The 18916-nt window shown below is 40.6% G+C and overlaps 1 protein-coding gene across 1 annotated transcript; it reads right to left on the bottom strand.

The window, feature by feature from the left end:
- Positions 1 to 5798: 5798 nt before the first annotated feature.
- Positions 5799 to 18573, bottom strand: retreg2.L (reticulophagy regulator family member 2 L homeolog). Its single transcript, XM_018235709.2, has 9 exons — positions 18090 to 18573; positions 15502 to 15608; positions 14427 to 14457; positions 10084 to 10228; positions 9229 to 9313; positions 9014 to 9145; positions 8782 to 8876; positions 7349 to 7484; positions 5799 to 6874 (listed from the first exon to the last, which is right to left on the bottom strand). The coding sequence occupies exons 1-9, from the start codon at positions 18350 to 18352 to the stop codon at positions 6375 to 6377; spliced, it is 1494 nt and encodes a 497-aa protein (XP_018091198.1). The 5' UTR covers positions 18353 to 18573; the 3' UTR covers positions 5799 to 6374.
- Between the last annotated feature and the right edge of the window lie 343 nt (positions 18574 to 18916).

The raw sequence follows: 18916 nt of genomic DNA, 5'->3' as shown, positions 1-18916 counted from the left end.
ATCCGAACCCTAATTTGCATATGCAAATTAGGGATGGGAAGTGGAAAACACTTTTTACTTCCTTGTTTTCTGACAAAAAGTTACGCGATTTCCCTCCCCGCCCCTAATTTGCATATGCAAATTAGGATTCGGTTCTGCTGGGCAGAAGGATTCGGCCAAATCCAAATCCTGCTGAAAAAGGCCGAATACCGAACCGAAGTCCTGGATTCGGTGCATCCCTAGTTTGATCAAATTCGATTCAAGTTTTCGGGTTGTTAAATTAGTTTGAGTTTAATAATTTTTATTTTATTAATAAAGTCGAATTTCAAATCCATTCGAATTTAAGGCAGTTTAAAAAAACATGAATTCAAAATTCGACCCTTCATAAATGTGCTTCCCTATGTCTGGGACTTTGGCTAGTATCAATGCTTCTCCAAGAGCCTTAGTTCAACAGCTAAAGGGCAACGCTTTAAGCAGACCAATGTATGCAATTATTGGCATAGCAGATAAAAAGACAACAGTGTGGAAGTGGACTGTCTGTCTTTATATCTGATATGCAAATAATTGCATGCATTGGTGAGTGCGTTGGAAGCGAGTTCCACCTATCACCACTCCTTGTGTGTCCAATAGTGCACTGATCCTAAAATATTATTAGGAGGGGTCTTTTGTCTGCTGTTATCGGCTGGATGCCAATGGCAGTTAAAACACCATGTGTGCCACTGTATGGCATGATGAGTTTATATCTGTTTTACTAGGTTGTAAAAGTGACCTTAAAGCAATTCAATAGGAAGTTACGGGTCAGACAAATATAATTCATTTTTTACACAGTGGTTATCATACAATATCTGGTGGGTCACGGTAAAATATAATAGAGGTTCCTAGCAAACAAAATATTTGATTATTAACCGTGTCAATTAACTGTATTAACCTCATACATGTCTCACACATTCTTATATTACATTAATAGAAGGCAGCCAGGGAAAGGTAAATACATTGGGGATGCATGTCTCAATATATAGCTGTAATAATTGAACCCCTTTTTATTTCTTTATATATAAGTGCCAGGTTGTTTTAAAGGCCTTTTTGCACATTTTGTTACAATCAGATTTAGATAAACAAATATTTAGGGACCGTGGCTTAAAGCCTTTGAGACACCTATGACTGTACAATAAGCAACATAGGTACACTTAAATTACAACTCCCAGTTTTTTTTAAGCATCTGGAAGGCCACAGGTTACCCAAACCTGGTGCTGAATATATCACCAGCGACATTTGTGCTTAAGCACACAGGCTGACAACCAGCCAGTCGACATCATGTGAGCCAGGAGGCAATATCTATTAGTGCACTTTATACTAAAGACAGAGTCATTGTAAAAACTAACATAAAATATAGTGTTTTATTATTTGTATTTATCAGCATTAAAGGGGTAGTTTCCCTTTAAATTAACCTTTAGTATGATGTGGTCATAAAGATATATTTAATTGTTCAAAAAGGACTATTCTTCTGCATTGGAAGACAGTTGACCCCCCCCCCCAACCCTTACCTTCTGGAAGATGCAGGTCAACAATACTATACCTTACCAAAAACTGACTTATACAGCAAGGGGATATCCAAAAAAATGAGAAGACATTTGGGGTGGGTGGATGGAGAATGAAGACGCTCTATTCTATAAAGCAGAAGTGTACTTAAAGTGATGGCTCCACAGGCAACTCTTAATGCTTCTTTACTGTTCTTGTTTTTCCTTTTTTCCCTATGTATGTTTTCTTTTGTATTGTTAAGAAAAATAAAAAAATAAAAACTTAAAATAAAAAAAAGGTGTTTTTAATTGTTATTTTTGAATATGAAACATTTTGTACAGTGGCAGTCCAGTTTGGAATTGCAGCAGCTATCTAAAGGTTAGGTTGCTAGGATAAATCAGACCCTAGAAACCTGCAAGTGGTTTAGATGAAATATTGGAAGTTGAATAGGAGCAGCCTGAACAGAAAGAAAAGAAATATAAAGTAACAACAATGCCTCACAGAGCAGTCATTTTTTTTGGTAGCTGGGGTCAATAACCCCCCCCCCCCATTTAAAAGCTGGAAAGAGGCAGGAGAGCAATGGAAATGATTAAAAAAAATAATAAATTAAGACTAATTGAAAAGTTGCCAAGGATTGGACATTCTATCACACTTATACTTAACTTAAAGGTGAATTACCCCTAATTCTGCTTGAATTAGCCCCATTAAGAACTTGCCACAGGATAAAAGAAACAGATCTCTTCCCACTTCTTACCTGGTAACAAAGATCTGATGCTCAGTGCTTCCAATTCCAAGGCTGCTCTCTTTCCCATTGTCAGGTTGAGAACATGTTTTTTTCATCGCACCAATCTCTATGGAGGTTTAATTAAGCTTTGGACACTAGCAAGAGCCTCATTAACACTGCTTTTGGAAATTCAACCCCTTCAGATCCACTTTTCACCTCAACTCCGGACCACTAGAAAAGAGAGCAGCCCAGTGACTGAAAGTGATTAAAAAAGAGGGAAATTAGATTTATTTGCTCTGGTGTATACATTTGAGGTTTCATCTTATACATACTTCAGGTTTGTTTTAACCTTCATTTTCTCTGCATAACTGATGAAAAACTGAAAGACCAAACACTTTTCAGGAAATTAAAGGAGGAAGCAATATACATTATTGTTTAAAGTGCTTTAAAGCTAGGTTTACAGCATGCACAATGGCAGCTAATATCAGCCTATATTACATATCACCCTCACATTAGGTGGCTTGGTTGTGGTTATAAAACACAGAGGAAAGTTACCCACAATGCAAATAATTGCCTGCAGTACAGCAAGCCAAACAAGTGAAATCAAAGTCAGACAGCAATAATGTGAGCAATAAGATGCTCACATTATTTGACCAACAACCAATCACAAGCCAATAACGGTCTCAACATCTGAAGAGAAGAGCAATAATGATAAACAAGATGGTAAAGGGATACTGTGACAGACACCTATGTGGGTCTTATCAGGTTGTCATGCACCCAACCCAGACCTGGAAATGCCAACCTGCGTCTTTAGGAAATAGGAAAGTACCCTCATCATAAACCAAGTTGGGATGTCATATGAAGGGGTGGTGTGCCTTCAAGTTTTTATACTTTTTAAATTAACGGTCTACTTCTTCTGACTCTCTAGCTTTCAAATGGGGGTCACCGACCCCATTTAAACAGCAAAATACCTGAAAGGCTGCAAATATATTGGTACTGCTACTCATCTTTCTATTGAGGTCCTCTACTATTCATATTCCGGTGTCTCATTTAAATCAATGCATGGTTGCTAGGATTATTGGTATCCTAGCAAACAGATTGAGCAAATCGCAAACTGGAGAGCTGCTGAATAAAAAGCTCAATAACTCAAACACCACATATAATAAAAAATGAAAAACAATTGCAAATAGTCTCAGAATATCACTCTCTATGTTATACTAAAAGTTAATTTAAAGGTGAACAATCCCTTTAATCTGAGACAAGTTGAAGGATATGCACTATGATATATGCTGACCCAACCTGCACTAGCATATTAATAACTGATCCCTGACCAATACCTATATTTTTAGCTACTACTTCAGTTATTCATATGCTAGTGCAGGTTGGGACAACAGGTACCATCCTGTGGTCCAAATAAAAGTGTTTACTTATATATGTAATATTGGGTAGAAAGGTGGTTTGGGGGAAAATATTTACTTTACTTCTGAAAGAAAAATGACTTTTTTTTGTAGTTTTATGGCTGAAAGTCTAGGTACATACTCAGTCAGACAAGGCACAGAGAAGTGATAATCTTTATCTGAAAGGGTTGCTTACATTTACAGCATTGCAGCTAGAAGAGGTCTGTGCTACTGTGACAGAATATTCTGTTATACAGATAGCTAGAATCTCAGCCATAAAGTAGGGCAGGAAGGAAGGAGATTTAGGGTAACGTCACACTGGGAGATTCAGGGAGATTTAGTCGCCCGGCGACTAATCGCCTCAAACTGCTCCCCCCTGTCTTCTGCGGTAACTTCGGTCGCTTCGTTTTCCAAAGTTGCCGCGAGTGCCATGCCGCAGGCAAATTTTTAATCTAGCTGGCGGAAGACAGGGGGAAGCAGTTCGGGGAGATTAGTCGCCCCAAAGAAGAGACGAATAGTTGCCGGGCGACTAAATCTCCCCGAATCTCCCAGTGTGACCTTACCGTAAGCAATTTAATTTCATTACCCTCTGAAAGCATAACATTGACAACAGATTTAGTTAAATCCTTTTTCTCAGTACTACTCTAATTCACTTAATTGCACACATTGTTTTCAGGCACATAATACAAGCTAAGGTAAGCAATTTCACATGCTTTTATTACATCTTAGATGTCTTTGATTTACAAACTCCTTATTAGTCTGGTCAGGAGCAAAAAGAAAAAAAGTACCCCTGCCACCCTCCCCCCGGACACCTGTTGCTTCACAATATATTTAACATCTACCCTTTTTTTTTTTTTTTATAGAAGGACAACTTATAAATTAATTTTCATGTCCTCCTAAAATAAGAGCAAAACTACTAACAATAATGTCTGTAGCTAAAATGCATTAAGTGCTTTCAAGGTGAAAACTATATATTTTTCTGAAAATTATAAAATACTCCGATATTTCTGCAGTTTTTATCATTAGAATAGAAAATTCTCAATTTTTTTACAGAACCGTTTAAGGATCTAGGTTTTTCCTTTACATAAGAGCAAAGTGTACTCTAGTCCAGTGTGGCTATGTGCTCATGGGTCTGCCTTTTACTTAAAACTGTAACAGACCTGCTTTGGAAGTATGGGGTTATCAAATATGGGTGCCCTCCATATGTTGTCAACAGCTCCCAGCATTCCCAGTAACCCTGTGAGCTAGCTGGGGCACAGGGATTTGCAGTTCACAATAGCTAAAAGGCCACTGCTTTGATATGCCTACGGTATCATCAAGAGCAGCCCACGTACTCGGAAGTATTTAAAACTATTCACAAGGTACAAAAGTGCCGACACATCCAAGTCACAATAACCGTGAAAATAAAAATATTTAAAAAGTAATAAATGCCTGCACCCTATTCAGTATAACACACTTACAAAACACAGCCGGGTTTGTCCAGCTGTGCACAGGTTAGCAATTTTCAGATGAAAAAAAAAAATGTTACATGAAGGGGCACATTTACTTTGCTCAAGTGAAGGATTAGAATGAAAAATACTTTGAATTATTTTTTTGCTACTTCGACCATCGAATTGGCTACTACAACCTTCGACTACGAATCGAACGATTCGAACTAAAAATCGTTCGACTATTCGATAGTCTAAGTAGTATCTCTTGAAAAAAAACTTCGACCACCTACTTCGCCACCTAAAACCTACCGAGCACCAATGTTAGCCTATGGGGAAGGTCCTCATAGGGTTTCCTTGCAATTTCTGATCGAAGGAAAATTGTTCGATCGATGGATCGAATTGCGGTAAATCCTTCGACTTCGATATTCAAAGTCAAAGGATTTAACTTAGATGGTCGAATATCGAGGGTTAATTAACCCTCGATATTCGACCTATAGTAAATGTGCCCCGAAGAAGAAGAAGAAGAAAAAAATACTATAAAGTGTATCCAGGGGTGCAAAGCAATTAAAAAAGTAAGATGTTTGTCTAGATTAAAAATAAACCCTTTCCCTGGGGAAAGAGATGGGGAAAAGCTGAACCCTTTTATCCAATGCCCATTATGATAGACTGTTTTATGTCTTGCCAGATAACATTAAAAGGAATCTTGGCCTTAAAATTAGCTTTTAGTAGGATGTAGATAACATTCTGAGAAAATTTGCAGTTGGTCTTAATTTTTTTAAACTTTTCTTGTTCTCCAGTATGGGATTGAAACTGCATGCTCAGTGCCCTAGCAACAGTCCCAAGAGCAACAACGAAAAATATAGTAAAAATATACTTCAGGACAATGGAAAATCAGTGATTCAGCACATTTGTGTAGGTCCACTAGCCCACAGTAAACATCACATTCATCGCAATGGCAATTTGCTTAACATCACTATGGTCCAGGCCATAGCCACCTCCATTTAAGGGAAGCAATTTCAGAAATTTTGATGCCCGTGCCATTGTCCTAAATGTTTTACAGTTCCTCTAATCACTAACGATAACAAGCCAATAGCATTTTATATTTCACTTTGGAAACAGGCAGGATGGAAACTCAAATGGTGAAGTATTAAAAGGATAAAAGAAAAAAATGAAGACCAACAGCAAAGTTGCTTCAGTTACTTTTGCATGTAACAGACTAAAAGTTAACTTTCCCTTGAGTAGAGTTGTCTATCAGATACTGTGCATGTAGATAATATCAGAGAGGAGCCTTGTGTTCCTCCCCTACACCTCTAGTCTTTGCAGGCCCTAGGAAGCAGGTTTCTCTTCTTCCATTTGAGAACAGACTGGGGTTTTGGATGTACTGGCAGCTCGGTACCTCTCGGCCTCTTCCAGCTCCTTCTCCATCTGATCTACCTCCTCTTGCTCCAACAACTCAAAATCCTCTCCATCATCTCCTGGTTCTTGTACTTCAGAAAGAGGGGGTCCCAGAATAGCAACTGGCATTATGGGGCTCTGCAAACCAGAGGGAATAGCCCCACTGCCCTCCCTCAAGGATTGGACTTCACCTGCCAATCCAACTGCTTGTCCCTTTCCATTGAAGTGAGTGTTGACAAAGTGCAGAGGGGAGGTTAGTGAAGGTAACAGCTCTTCAGTTTCTAAGTTTAGAGTATGGACAGGTGAGTGTGCCATATCAGTTTCAAATAAAGGCTTCTCTTCAGTTGGGCGCTGCTCTAGCCACTGAGACAAGTCACTGGACTCTTTGGGTGCAGAACCTTCTTCTGTCACAGTGCTCTGTTGGTCTAGATCTTAAAAAAAAAATAGAGAACCATGGTAAAAGGATAACTTGGAAGTTATTTCCATTGTACTGATATTGCCTGCTTCTTGTCATTAAAGGAGAATTCAACAATTTAGCCAAAAAACCATACCCCCCCCCCATTTAGAGCCTATCCCCCCCACAGGCTAGCTGCCCCCCGGGGAAATGCCCCTAACTTTATACTTACCCCTCGGTGCAGATTCAGGCATCAGACTTCACCGTAGCCATCTTCCGGGTCTTCGGTAAGCTGAGTGGGAGACCGGCAAAGCGGCGAATGTGCAGTTGGAGCAATTTACCGGTTTGCGACAACTGCACATGCGCCGTAATGGACGAAAATTGCCGAAGCGCCAGAAGAAAACACGAAGACCTGGAAGATGGCTGCATTGAAGTCCCATGCCTGAATCTGCAACGAGGGGTAAGTATAAAGTTAGGGGGCACGCTCTCTTTTGCAAAATAAAGCTCTCACCTTCAGACACATCTGTTAGCTGGGGTGTGGTTGCCCTAGAGACTGAAAATCCACCACTCTCCAAAATGGAGGCTTCCTCATCAGACAGCTCAGAGTCCGTAATGGATAGAGCTAAGGCCGTAAGTCTTACATCCATCTGCAAGCAAAGAACAAATTGTTATATTTTATCTACTGGCTGCAAATGTACATACAAATACCCATAAAGTTTCCCTATATTTCCAAACTGCCCACTATGATATCCTGCCACTTTTGGCCCGAAAAAAAAAAAAACATCCACATGTATATTCTAAGCAAACTTTCATTCACAAATTCTTTCCTGATGGCTTCCTGAAACAGAGAGTTTTTCCGTTGTAGCTGCTAAATAGATAAAGACACAAAATTAGATGTTTACAGAAATCAACAAAGACAAAGACTACTCCTTGGGGAATATCACCATCTTTCCCTTTTGTCTAGGACTTGCATTAGGCTTTGCTACTTCTTGTAATAATGCATATGATGTACATCAGCTGGTTAAAAAAATGGGTCTGCCATAGGTTAAAGGCAGCCATACATGAACTAATCTGGTAGGCTCTCCATAGTGTGAATGAGGGACCACACAGTGTGCAGGTGCCCATCATTGTTCAGATCATTCATGCAAAGAGTCTTGAAGTGAAAAGGAGCCACATTGCATTGTATGATATATTTTTTAAACCTACAAGTTGATCAACATCCATAGTACATGGATATGGGTAGGGATCAGCTGGCCACAAAGGGCTTACCAATAATGAATTGTGTATGTATTTTATGGTATGTGTAGGGCCATCTTAAGCAAACTGTTTAATGAAAAAATAAAACTAGGTAAAATTGTGTTTGACCTTGACCTGCATGCTCAGCAAACTAAGTGAATTAGTTATGTCCCATGTGCCCCCATGTTGGTGAGTAACAGGTTAGAGAGGTGCAAAGGAGGAAGTCGTGTCCTGGCTATAATTTAAGACATTCCTTCACTGACATTTTCGGCTAACTATATTGAATTTTTCTTTTTATGTTTCACAGCCTTCACAGCATCTTTTTACGCAGTCTTATATTTACACCGAACTGATCCTTTATAATCTAATAGCTCTCTGCTACTCCTAAAGATCTTTTGCTTACTGCTTCTTTTCATACTCCCTCTCATGCTTGCTAGCAAGGCATACCTGGAGCTGCAGTGAAGAATCCCTTAGATCCTTAAAACCCATATTGCATGCCTACAGGGATGATTCATAACTTGAAAGGCTTAAATTTAACCTGAATGTCTATATGGTAGGAAAGGGAAGCTTTTCCCACCAGGTATCTGAACAACCAAACTTCACACCTACATGTTCCATGGCGAGAAGAAAGCCCAGCTCTTCAAAGCAAAAGTGCTAAGCACAGTTTCACCATGCCAGCCAATAATTAGTTGCTAAAAACAAACGTACCTCAGGAGAAAATCCAGAGAGCTCAATCTCACTTTCACTTTCTGTTTCAGCTACCAATTCTTCACCTTGTTCAGCTTCTTTTTTTGCCTGCCTCTCTGGGAAGAGAAAATATATACACATATGTACGGTATATACACAAATTGATCTGAGAGCATAGTTGAGCCCTTATAGCACTGCCCTCCTCTAGCATCACACACTGCTGTGACAGGTTGGACATAACCACTTCTCTTACTCTTGTGTGAGCGGTGCAGTCCTTCTCCCTTCATGCTGTAGTCCAACTTCATGAGAACTGGTTCAAGTGCTGTATACATTCTCTGAATCAGCTCACGATAAACGACTACTGGCCACAACAAAACACTGAGCACTACAAGAGAGGGTAATAGGAATAAACAGGGATTACTATCGTAAACACTGCCCTAGTGCTATATTTCTAAATTATTTACTTACAGATTATATAGGAGATCATAATCCCTGGCACATAATGTCCGACGGTAGCCATTACAGCACAGCCTGAGCACACCACAGCGCAAAACTGAGGCAGAAAGAGGAAGAACATCAAACTAAGTCACTGGGTGGTTAATATTTTTTCTTGCTACTGATGGACTACAGCATCTGGTATCCTGATACTGCCAGAGCATGTTGGAAAATGCAGTTTAGTAACAGCTAAAGAACGGAATTGTGAAAATGCCTAATGACTTACATTTTTAAAGGTAAGTCCTATTGGCATGAAACATGAGCCCATTTGAATTAGCCCATCTAGAAATCTGCTAAATACCTCCCCCGTTTACCAATACTTGTAACAATAAAAAACAACAGTTTGACTGAGATTTGACTGGGCCTTGCTTAGTTTGTTTCATACTGAATTTCCTTTGTCCATAAAGAATGTCATGGGATCAGCTCTATATCCTGCCCCAATGGATGACCACTGGAAAGAGAGCAGTTCAGAAAAGGATGTACATAGAATAACAATTTTCTCTGACATGTCCAGCCCAGTCAGATATGCTAATGGAACTAGTGCATAAAGATCCATGTTTAATCCTGAGTGGATTTACCATTTAAAGAGGTGTGAATTTGGCAAAAAATACAAACAAGCCATCCCATCATGTGCAAATTTGGGTGCTGCCCTGCTTGCCTTCAATAACTCTATAGTATCATCAGATTTCAAATAACAGGCACTGTTTTAACAAAGTCCATTATACAAAGGAAGAGTCTCACTGAATATTTTTGGGATTTGTTGCCTACAATGTTACTGGATATTAAGTGACTGTAGAAAGGTCAACAGATGAGAACAACTCTACTCACAGTGCCAGGTTTCTGCTTCTTGTAGAGCACCAGCTCCTGGATGTACTGCTGAGAAGTTATCCAGCTCTCTGCTAGGTAGTGGCACAATTCAGGCACACTTAGAAGGCGGGGGTGCCCTGTTGCAGCCATAGATGATAGGACTTCACTACACACAAATAAGTATGTTTATTAAAGGTTTAAGTGACTTCTGTTTAGAACTATAACAATAGACTCTCCCCAACTTTTTATGTTATTCAGCGACATTCCTGGCAAATAAACCTTGTAGCTAGCACTTCTGCCAAGCTTAAAAGCACGATTTTTACAATTTCATAAGCTGCTGCTAAGCAAACTAGAGGCACTGGCATGGGCGGAGGGTGAATTTTGTCCTTGGGGAGGCTACTTAACACCTTAGGGCTGAACTTCACAGCACATTGATGTCCGATTCGTCTCCAGGCAATTACACGCATGCGACGTGCAGAAGGTGATGAACGGAATGTGAAATAACAGGTACAACCAGCGCCGATCCATGCCTTTATGCCGCCTAAGGTAGCCCCCTCCTCACGGCGCTCACATTTTCTGCGCAGGAGGGGGTCGGGTGCTGCACAACGCTAGTGCAGAGAGTGCAATTGCACTCTCTGCACTAGAAGAGCTGAATTTCCAGGTTGAAAACCGGAAATTCGGCTCTTAGTTACCAGGAGCGGCATTTTTGCCGCCCCTGGTAACCAGGGGGGCGCTGCCGCCTGAGGTGAGTGGATCAACTCGCCTCATTGGTGGAGCGCCCCTGGGTACAACTACATGTATGCGTCTTCATCCGACAGTCGGATACATGTAGTTTGTACCTGCAATTTTTGTTCCATTAACTTCTACACATCGGACACATCATGTGCGTGTCATCTCCTGGCGACGAATCAGACATCAAAGTGCAGTGGAATTCAGCCCTTACTTGTCAGGACTATTTGGTCTTGCATGTCCAGTAAACACATGGCATGTCATAAATCAAAGTATCCCAGGAATAAGTAAATGCCAAGAAACTTCTATGCTTCTAACAAGTGTCAAAATAGGTATGTCTAGTGCTTATTCCCCCTGCTTATCTCACTGCTGATTTGAAAACACTGACAACAAAGCGAACAGAAGGAAGTTTTACACTGAGAATCTACTCTATCTATCTAGCAAGGGCCAAAAAAGCGAGTATCTTTAATTTTCCTGTTTAATTTTATCTCCCATTTACCCAGACAAAACCCACTAAATGCATTTGAATATCTATGAGTGTTGAGTGGTATAGTTGAACACCAGCTTGGGGCTGCAGGACAGTGCTGGGCCATTCTGGCCGGGCTCCCCAGGCAACTCAGCTGATGGAGTCACCCCCTCTGCTCCACGGCACACAACACGGGAACAAGTGCTGGATTGAGTGCGCACGTGTGCGGTTGCGCGCAAACAATCACTCGCTTGGTCGTACGCAAGGGAGCGTGTGCAGATAGGCACGCATCAGCAGGAGTGAGCTTGGCCCCATTAGTGAGGTAATACTGTCGGACTAGGGGTAGACGACATGGAAGTTACATGCCTGGTGCCCCCCAAGTTTTGCACCCTAGGCACGTGCCTCTTCTCCCTACCCCTAGTTCCGGCCCTGCTGCAGGATGAACCCTGGTAGTAGCTGAAGTGGATTATGTGGGTTCTGGAAAATGCCAGAGGGGCTGCTATAGAGTGCCATAGAAAGTCAGTATTTAGTGGGCTGGTGGGGTCTGTGTGGGCCGGTGGGCCTTTGTATACCTGAAATGTCAGGGCCTATTTTAATTCTCAGTCCAGCCCTGCTGACAACCCAAGCACATGATATAGTTGGGTTGAAGTACAATGACATACATTATGGCACAGTGGCTCTGGGTTCAGACACAGAAGAATGCAGACGAGTGGAGAGGATGTTTCTTGGCCTGCATTTATACAAAGCTCAGTGTGGTATTGGAGAAAGCAGTAGCGCAGCACAGATACACTCTCTCAGGATGGACCCCCAGTCTTGTCTCCCATGTTACCCTTTTTTTTTACTTTTGTAATCTACTTTTCTATCCTGTCCTTACTCTATTCCACTTTTCATTTGACATCATTAAATCTTCCACCACCTATACATTCCAGCGTTTTTAACCCTTTTTCTCTCGTTTCTTTTTGTTTACCCATTTTTCCCTTATATTACTTTCCAGCAAAACTTGTAGTTTTTCTACAAAACTTGCATTTTGGTGACACCTCTCCCATGTTTCTGTGATCTAATTTAACTTGCTTCACATGAAATGCATGATTTATTATTTTCCTATTGTTTCCTGACCGGTTGAGAAAAGGGCTGAACAGAATTCATATGGCAAAAGTATAGTGATAAAGTACCTGCATATTGGCCCTTGCACACATAACCTGGGGACTTTTAGATATTCATAGCTGCATGCACAGATTGATTGGAAAGGAAGACAGACAGCACAGCAGGAACTTCAGCGTTTTCGCTTCAAAGTGTAAGTCCCGGTCCTGCCACAAGAGGATTGGTTAGGCTAGAGGAGGGCTCAAATTTCTTCATCCAGTTCAGCCAATCACATAGTAGCTGAACCGGGACTTAGAACTTGAGGGGAAAAACTAAATCAGAAGCTGCAGTTTTAACTGTGATCGCAAGCTCTGTTGTGGACAGAATAAATAGTTAGTAAACTTTTGATTTTTTTTTTTCTTTTCTCCTCATTTTTTTTATCAGGCAGGTTTGGGGAGGCTTAGCCTTCCCTAGCCTTTATTAAAATCCGCCTATGGGCACTGGGTTCTATCCTTCCCAGTATATGGCATAGTGAAAGGATACAGTAAAGTGCAGGTATTGACTGGGCAGCGACTGTTCTGGAGACCCATTTATCATGGGATAGTCACAGCTAGAGGCCCATTTATCAAAGTCCGAATTTATCTCATTTTCTGAAAAATACTCTGACCAAATCGCCCAGGTTTTAACCCCTTATTTATCAATACATTTTCCTGAAAATTTCCTGTGCGGGAAAAACAACCAAAAAATTTTTTTTATTATTTTTTGCCCGAAACCCACAAAATCTTTGGATTACTAAACGAAACCTAGCGCTGATCAAGATATCTTCGAGACTTCTGCCATTGACTTATATGCAACCACGGCAGTTCTGAGATGCTGGATTTTCTAATTCTGACTTTTTCTATCCTTGGGGTAAAATAAATCCTGAAAAAGTTGAGTTTTTCCCCCCCCCACTAACAATTCGAATTTTATAGTAAAAAAACATGAATTTTTTGGATTTTTGGCAAACGGACTTTAATAAATAACCCCTCCAATGTCTAGCGCACCCCCATGTGATGTCCCATGTGTGAGCCAAAGGATCATAGAAGATGACAACCCAAAGGTTGCCTTATATTTATTTCTACAAGTAACAGTTTGGTATCATTAAGATTTGATACTGGGAAGAAAAGAGGAGGCCCCAACCCAGACAAAATTGCTTGATTTCACTGCAAGTTTATTTACAAACAGAATAGTGCTGTATGAAGCTGCAGCTACCTTAGAATTCTTCTCAGTTACTATAGTAGTTAACACTTGTTTGAAATTCCCTGTAGGGATAATTAATAAAAGCTAAGCACAACAACTTCCTATAATAGCAAACAACATGCAAGTAAATCATTGTACTCAAGAGAGCCACTTTGACCTAAGCCATCTGATAAGGAATTGTAAACACAATATAGAATATCTTGGGTTAACTTTACATGTAAATGACACAAGTTGCAAGTGCCTATTAATTAGACCTTTAATGATAATAAATTATGTATGTTATATTAGACCTTTGATAATTATGTGATGCTGCATAAAGCGATGTCATACCGCAAGGTCAAGTCCTTCAGGTATAACAGGTATAGTTTAATTTCATTACTTGGGTGCTGAGTAGGAGCACAGACATGACAATATGGAGATTCTGGCAAATGTCAGAAGGGCTGCCATAAACGTGTGCTATATTTTGGGTATTGGGGCGCTGCCTGGTCCACAATGCACTTGAAATGCTAGGTCCTATTTTGATTTACAGCATAAGCAGAGATCAATTAGCACTCAGCTGGTAAATGCCAGATAAGTCACGTGCCTAGCAATTCCCCAAAATAAGCATGTCCATCACACGTGCCAGCATCTGTTGCAACTGTTGACAGCATTTTAAAGATTCCAGTATGACACATGAATAACACATTGGCAGCAGATGTTCTCTCTTTGTACAATTGGATGCATAGAAGCCAATGGTACATGTAAACAGCAGGGAATGGTTATAGAAAACAAATGAAACAAATGAAATGTTGATACATTACAATGAAATATTGAAGTTTCATGTTCACACAGGTGTTTGCTTGGTTCATACCTATCACTGGAAAACTCTCCAAAAGATGGTGCTGTAAAAATAAAACAATGTTGCATTGTAACAGTATAATAACGATGACTGATATTTTATAAAGTGCTATACAAGGGCAGTTATCCTGTCTAGCAGGAACCATGTATATAGCACACAGGTCCCAGAATTATACTGCTCAGCATGCTAAAACTAATACTAGCCCAAGGGGCCTAACATCTGGATCCATCCATGTGGATGGCTGATACACAATGCCAAGACAATACGTCTTCATAAAACAATTGGTGGAAGAATAGCAGTAGATGTCATCCATGTACTCATGTCATTTTAAATGCCATCTCTCTTTGATTTATTCCCACGTTACAATAAGATGGAGCTGGGCCATTAGTACATAGAAAGAGCTAACCAAAGAAAAGTCCAATATGTCCCTACTAGAGGTAGGTCCACTGAGCAAGGTTAATAGATTTAACTTGTTTCATTTTATATTAGTGGTTTTATGAAAATGTTAAATGCCAAATTGTATTGATATTTTTGTATCTTCAATGTTGCTGTTATTTTGATCTTGAATCTGCTGTCATTCAATTGTTCTATACAGCGGCGATTCTGGGGCTGCTGCCCCGTGAGGCAGTAGCCCAGATGCGGCCCCCCTCCTCTCTGCACTTAAAAATTAGCGTCAGAGTGGATCTAAGGGGGGCAGCATCACTGAACGCATTAGCACTCTTTGCACTAGTGAAGACGAACTTCCTGGTTAAAACCCCGGAAGTTCGGCTCTTAAAGTTACAAGAGGTGGCTTTTTGCTGCCCCCTGCAAGCGGCCGCTCACTGCCGTTTGAGGCAAGGTTCTCACCTTGCCTCATGGCAGGAGCGGCCCTGGTTCTATAGTATTTTGCCTGTTTAATAAAATTCTCAATTTGAAGGTATAACAGCCATGTTCAGGAGCAGAGACCTTCCCAGCATTGATTACAAACACTTTTTACCCTGATATGCCCAGGAAGGCTTGTCTTTACTATTTCACCACTAGAGCAACCAATGAACAGTCAAACAAAGCCATTTTTTCCAATTTATAAATGAAAGGTAATAATGGTTACCTCTGAAGTGTGCTACCAGCCAGGGCTTCCAGCGTGCCACACAAAGAACTAATAGCATGAAAAAGCTTAACAGAAACACAGGTCTTGGGGACAGATACGAGAAGAGCCTGCAGAGGAAAAAAGGGAGAAGATATCAGCAGAACCAGTGGTACAGGTAACAAGATGTTGATTTGGTGTAAGCAGCACCACAGATCCGTGAGCTTGTTTGTTATATAAAGGATCAAGTCACTCCTCTTATTGACACAAAGGTTCAGAGGCAGAGGACAAACAAACTAAAATTAATGCTTATGTTTGAAGGTCAGGCGTACTGTATCTGGAAGGCTGCTGTTAGGATTATTAAAATTATGAAGAAAGTAAAGTGGACTGAGCTGCGGAAACACAAATGAGACACCAGTGCCAGAGGGAGTAAAGTAGTGCCCCACTTTGAGAGACAAATCTATCCCTTTGCACTTAAAGGGGTTGTTCACCTTTGAGTTAACAATTAGTATAGTGTAGAGAGTGATATTCTGAGACAATTTGCAATTGGTTTTCATTTTTTATATCAGTTGTTTTTGCATTATTTAGCTTTTTATTCAATTTCTCTCCAGTTTGAAATTTGCTAGGATCCAAATAACCCTAGAAACCATGCACTGATTTGAATAAGAGAATGGAATATAAATAGGAGAGAGGCTGAATAGAGGAGTAATCAAAAGCAGCAATAACAATAATGATGTAGCATTACAGAGCATTTGGTTTTAGATGGGGTCAGTGACCCCATTTTGAAAGCTGAAAAGAGTTAGAAGAGGAAGGCAAATAAGTAAAAAAACAACAATGAAGACCAATTGAAAAGTTGCTTAGCATTAGACATTCTATAACATACTAAAAGTTAACTTAAAGGTGAACCACCTAGTTGGTTTCAAATAGATCACCATAAATAACGACTTTTTCCAGTTACTTTCTATTTGTAACCGTTTTTTTTTTAATATTGAAGTGTAAAATGTCATTTTTCACCCTCTAAAGCAGCTCTGGAAAGGGGGTTGTCGACCCTGTAAACTGTTCTAAATTGATACATTTAGTTGATACATTTCTTATCTTTGTCCCTGCTGAGCAGAATGCCTGAGATGGATTTGATTTTGATTTGATACCGGAGTTGGATTTTGCAGCTGCTGGAATTGATACAATAGTTGCTAATACTCCAGAGATGCTGCTGAGAAATGTATCAACTGATTGTTGCAAAATTGTAACAGTGCACCTGAATTCCATTAAACTTTAAACTTAGAGCTTGGAAAAACACTAAAAAAATAAAATAATGGAAAGTAACTGAAAAAAGGTCTTTATTGCTAGGGAACAATCTGAAAACAACTGAACTAAAAAAAAGTGTTTGGAAAGTGAACAACCCCTTTAACGGAGTTCTTGATCACTTGAATGCCCCTTGCAGCACAACTGAGTAGTCGGATTAAACATCTGCTTAAATCATGAACATTCTAATGGTCTCAGTTGCAGGTTGTTCTAGCCCAGTGATCCCCCAACCAGTAGCTCGTGAGCAACATGTTGCTCCCCAACCCATTGGGTGTTGCTCTCAGTGGCCTCAAAGCAGGTGCTTATTTTTTTTTTTTAATTCCAGGCTTGAGGCAAGTTTTGGTTGCATAAAAAACAGATGTACTGCCAAATGGAGCCTCCTGTAGACTGCCAGTCCATTTAGGGGCTACCAATAGCCAATCACAGCCCTTATTTGGCACCTCCCAGGAACATTTTGCATGCTTGTGTTGCTCCCCAACTCTTTTTACATCTGAGTGTTGCACAAGGTTGAAAAAGGTTGGGGACCCCTGTTCTAGCCTAACAAAGCAGCTAGCATCCATGAGCCAGCACAAGCATTTAACAATATTAAAAGGGAGTCTGGCTACTAAAGAAACCAGGTTTTTCATAGACGAGTATAAACATACATATGTATATAAGTTAAGCTTATGTTTTTAACGTGATACTGACATGTTCCTGTATGTCCAATGTGTTAGGTACCCCTGATACACTGGGGAGTGCCTTACATAACGGCAACCAATAATCTATTGGAATGTCCTTATCCTTTAAAGGGGCGGTTCAACTTAAGTTATCTTGTATTTTCATTGTTTAATGTTTAGCCTTTTTCTTCTGACTCTTTCCAGCATTGCTTGGATTTATCACGATTCAGGGGCGGTGTCACATAGCAGCACAGAGGATTTTTCTTAGGATCAGTGAGTGCTCCCTGTTTGTTTAACTCTTTCCAGCTTTCAAATATGGACCACTGACCCCCCATCTGAAGACAACTGCTGAACTTTTTTTGTTCAGCAGCTCATCGGTTTGTAACTTCACCTGATATGCGGTTGCTATGTGGTTATATACCCTAACAACCAGGCAGTGATGAATAGGAGTAGAAACTGAAGTATTTAAAATAACAACCCCAATAAAACTGTATTCTCCAAGGGAAATATATGAATTGGCTGCAGGTGTCAGTAACCTCCTCATTTGAATGCTGAATAGGAAGACAAACCATAAAAAAAAACCCGATACAACATGAAGACCAAGTGAAACGTTGTTAAATATAGGCCATAAATAAGTATAGTAAAAGATCTCACCAGAAGACTCCATGGAGAGCGGCGGCTGTGAGTAGGCTAGGCAGGGCTCTTTCCCACACCAACAGGCGCTGGACAGCAGTGAGCACAGGGGCCCATTCGTCCAACTGAAGGCGCAAACTTGTCTCTAACTGCCTCATATCATCTTCTAATGAACCGGGGGCACTGCTGCTCCTCTCTTCCGACTCCCCACAAACCCACGACGTAGCGTCCTCTCTCTGCATTGTTTTGACGGCTTGGACTGGAGAACAAGCAGAGCTAGTCATATTGTGCGTGGCTCAGGCTTCGCTTTATCCGCCGACTCCAGGAAATGGGAATAAGGTCTGCCAGTGAGTCGGTGAAGCATTCCCCATACTGCCCCAACAGTCCCAATTCTCTAAACACAGCCCGCACTCCCGGATCACTACGTACATGTCATAACAACAAACGCCTCGGCTCCTGTCTCACAGTAAATCCCGATGTCGCAAGTCTCATCACGCGAGACTGTTTTGTCATAAGCGAGCGCAGTGAGGCGTCACGCAGGCGCTTTTGGGGCGTGACAAATAGGGAGAGCGTATTAGTTCAGTGTTGCAAAATAAAAATTGGTAGTTCTTGTTGGTCGGCTCACAGTCTTTTTCCTCTGTCTGCATCCACTTTTGTCTCGAGGGAGAAATAATTAAATAATTAGTTGTTTAAAGGGGTTGTTCATCTTTTAGTATGATATAGAGAGTGATATTCTGAGACAATTTGCTACTGGTTTTCATTTTTTATTATTTGTGGTTTTTGAGTTATTTAGCTTTTTATTCAGCAGCAATCTGGTTGCTATGGCCCACATTGCCCTAGCAACCATG

Source organism: Xenopus laevis, chromosome 9_10L (genome assembly GCF_017654675.1).
Source record: "Xenopus laevis strain J_2021 chromosome 9_10L, Xenopus_laevis_v10.1, whole genome shotgun sequence".
NCBI classification, from domain to species: Eukaryota; Metazoa; Chordata; class Amphibia; order Anura; family Pipidae; genus Xenopus; species Xenopus laevis.
This window is presented reverse-complemented; position numbering and strand designations above follow the sequence as displayed.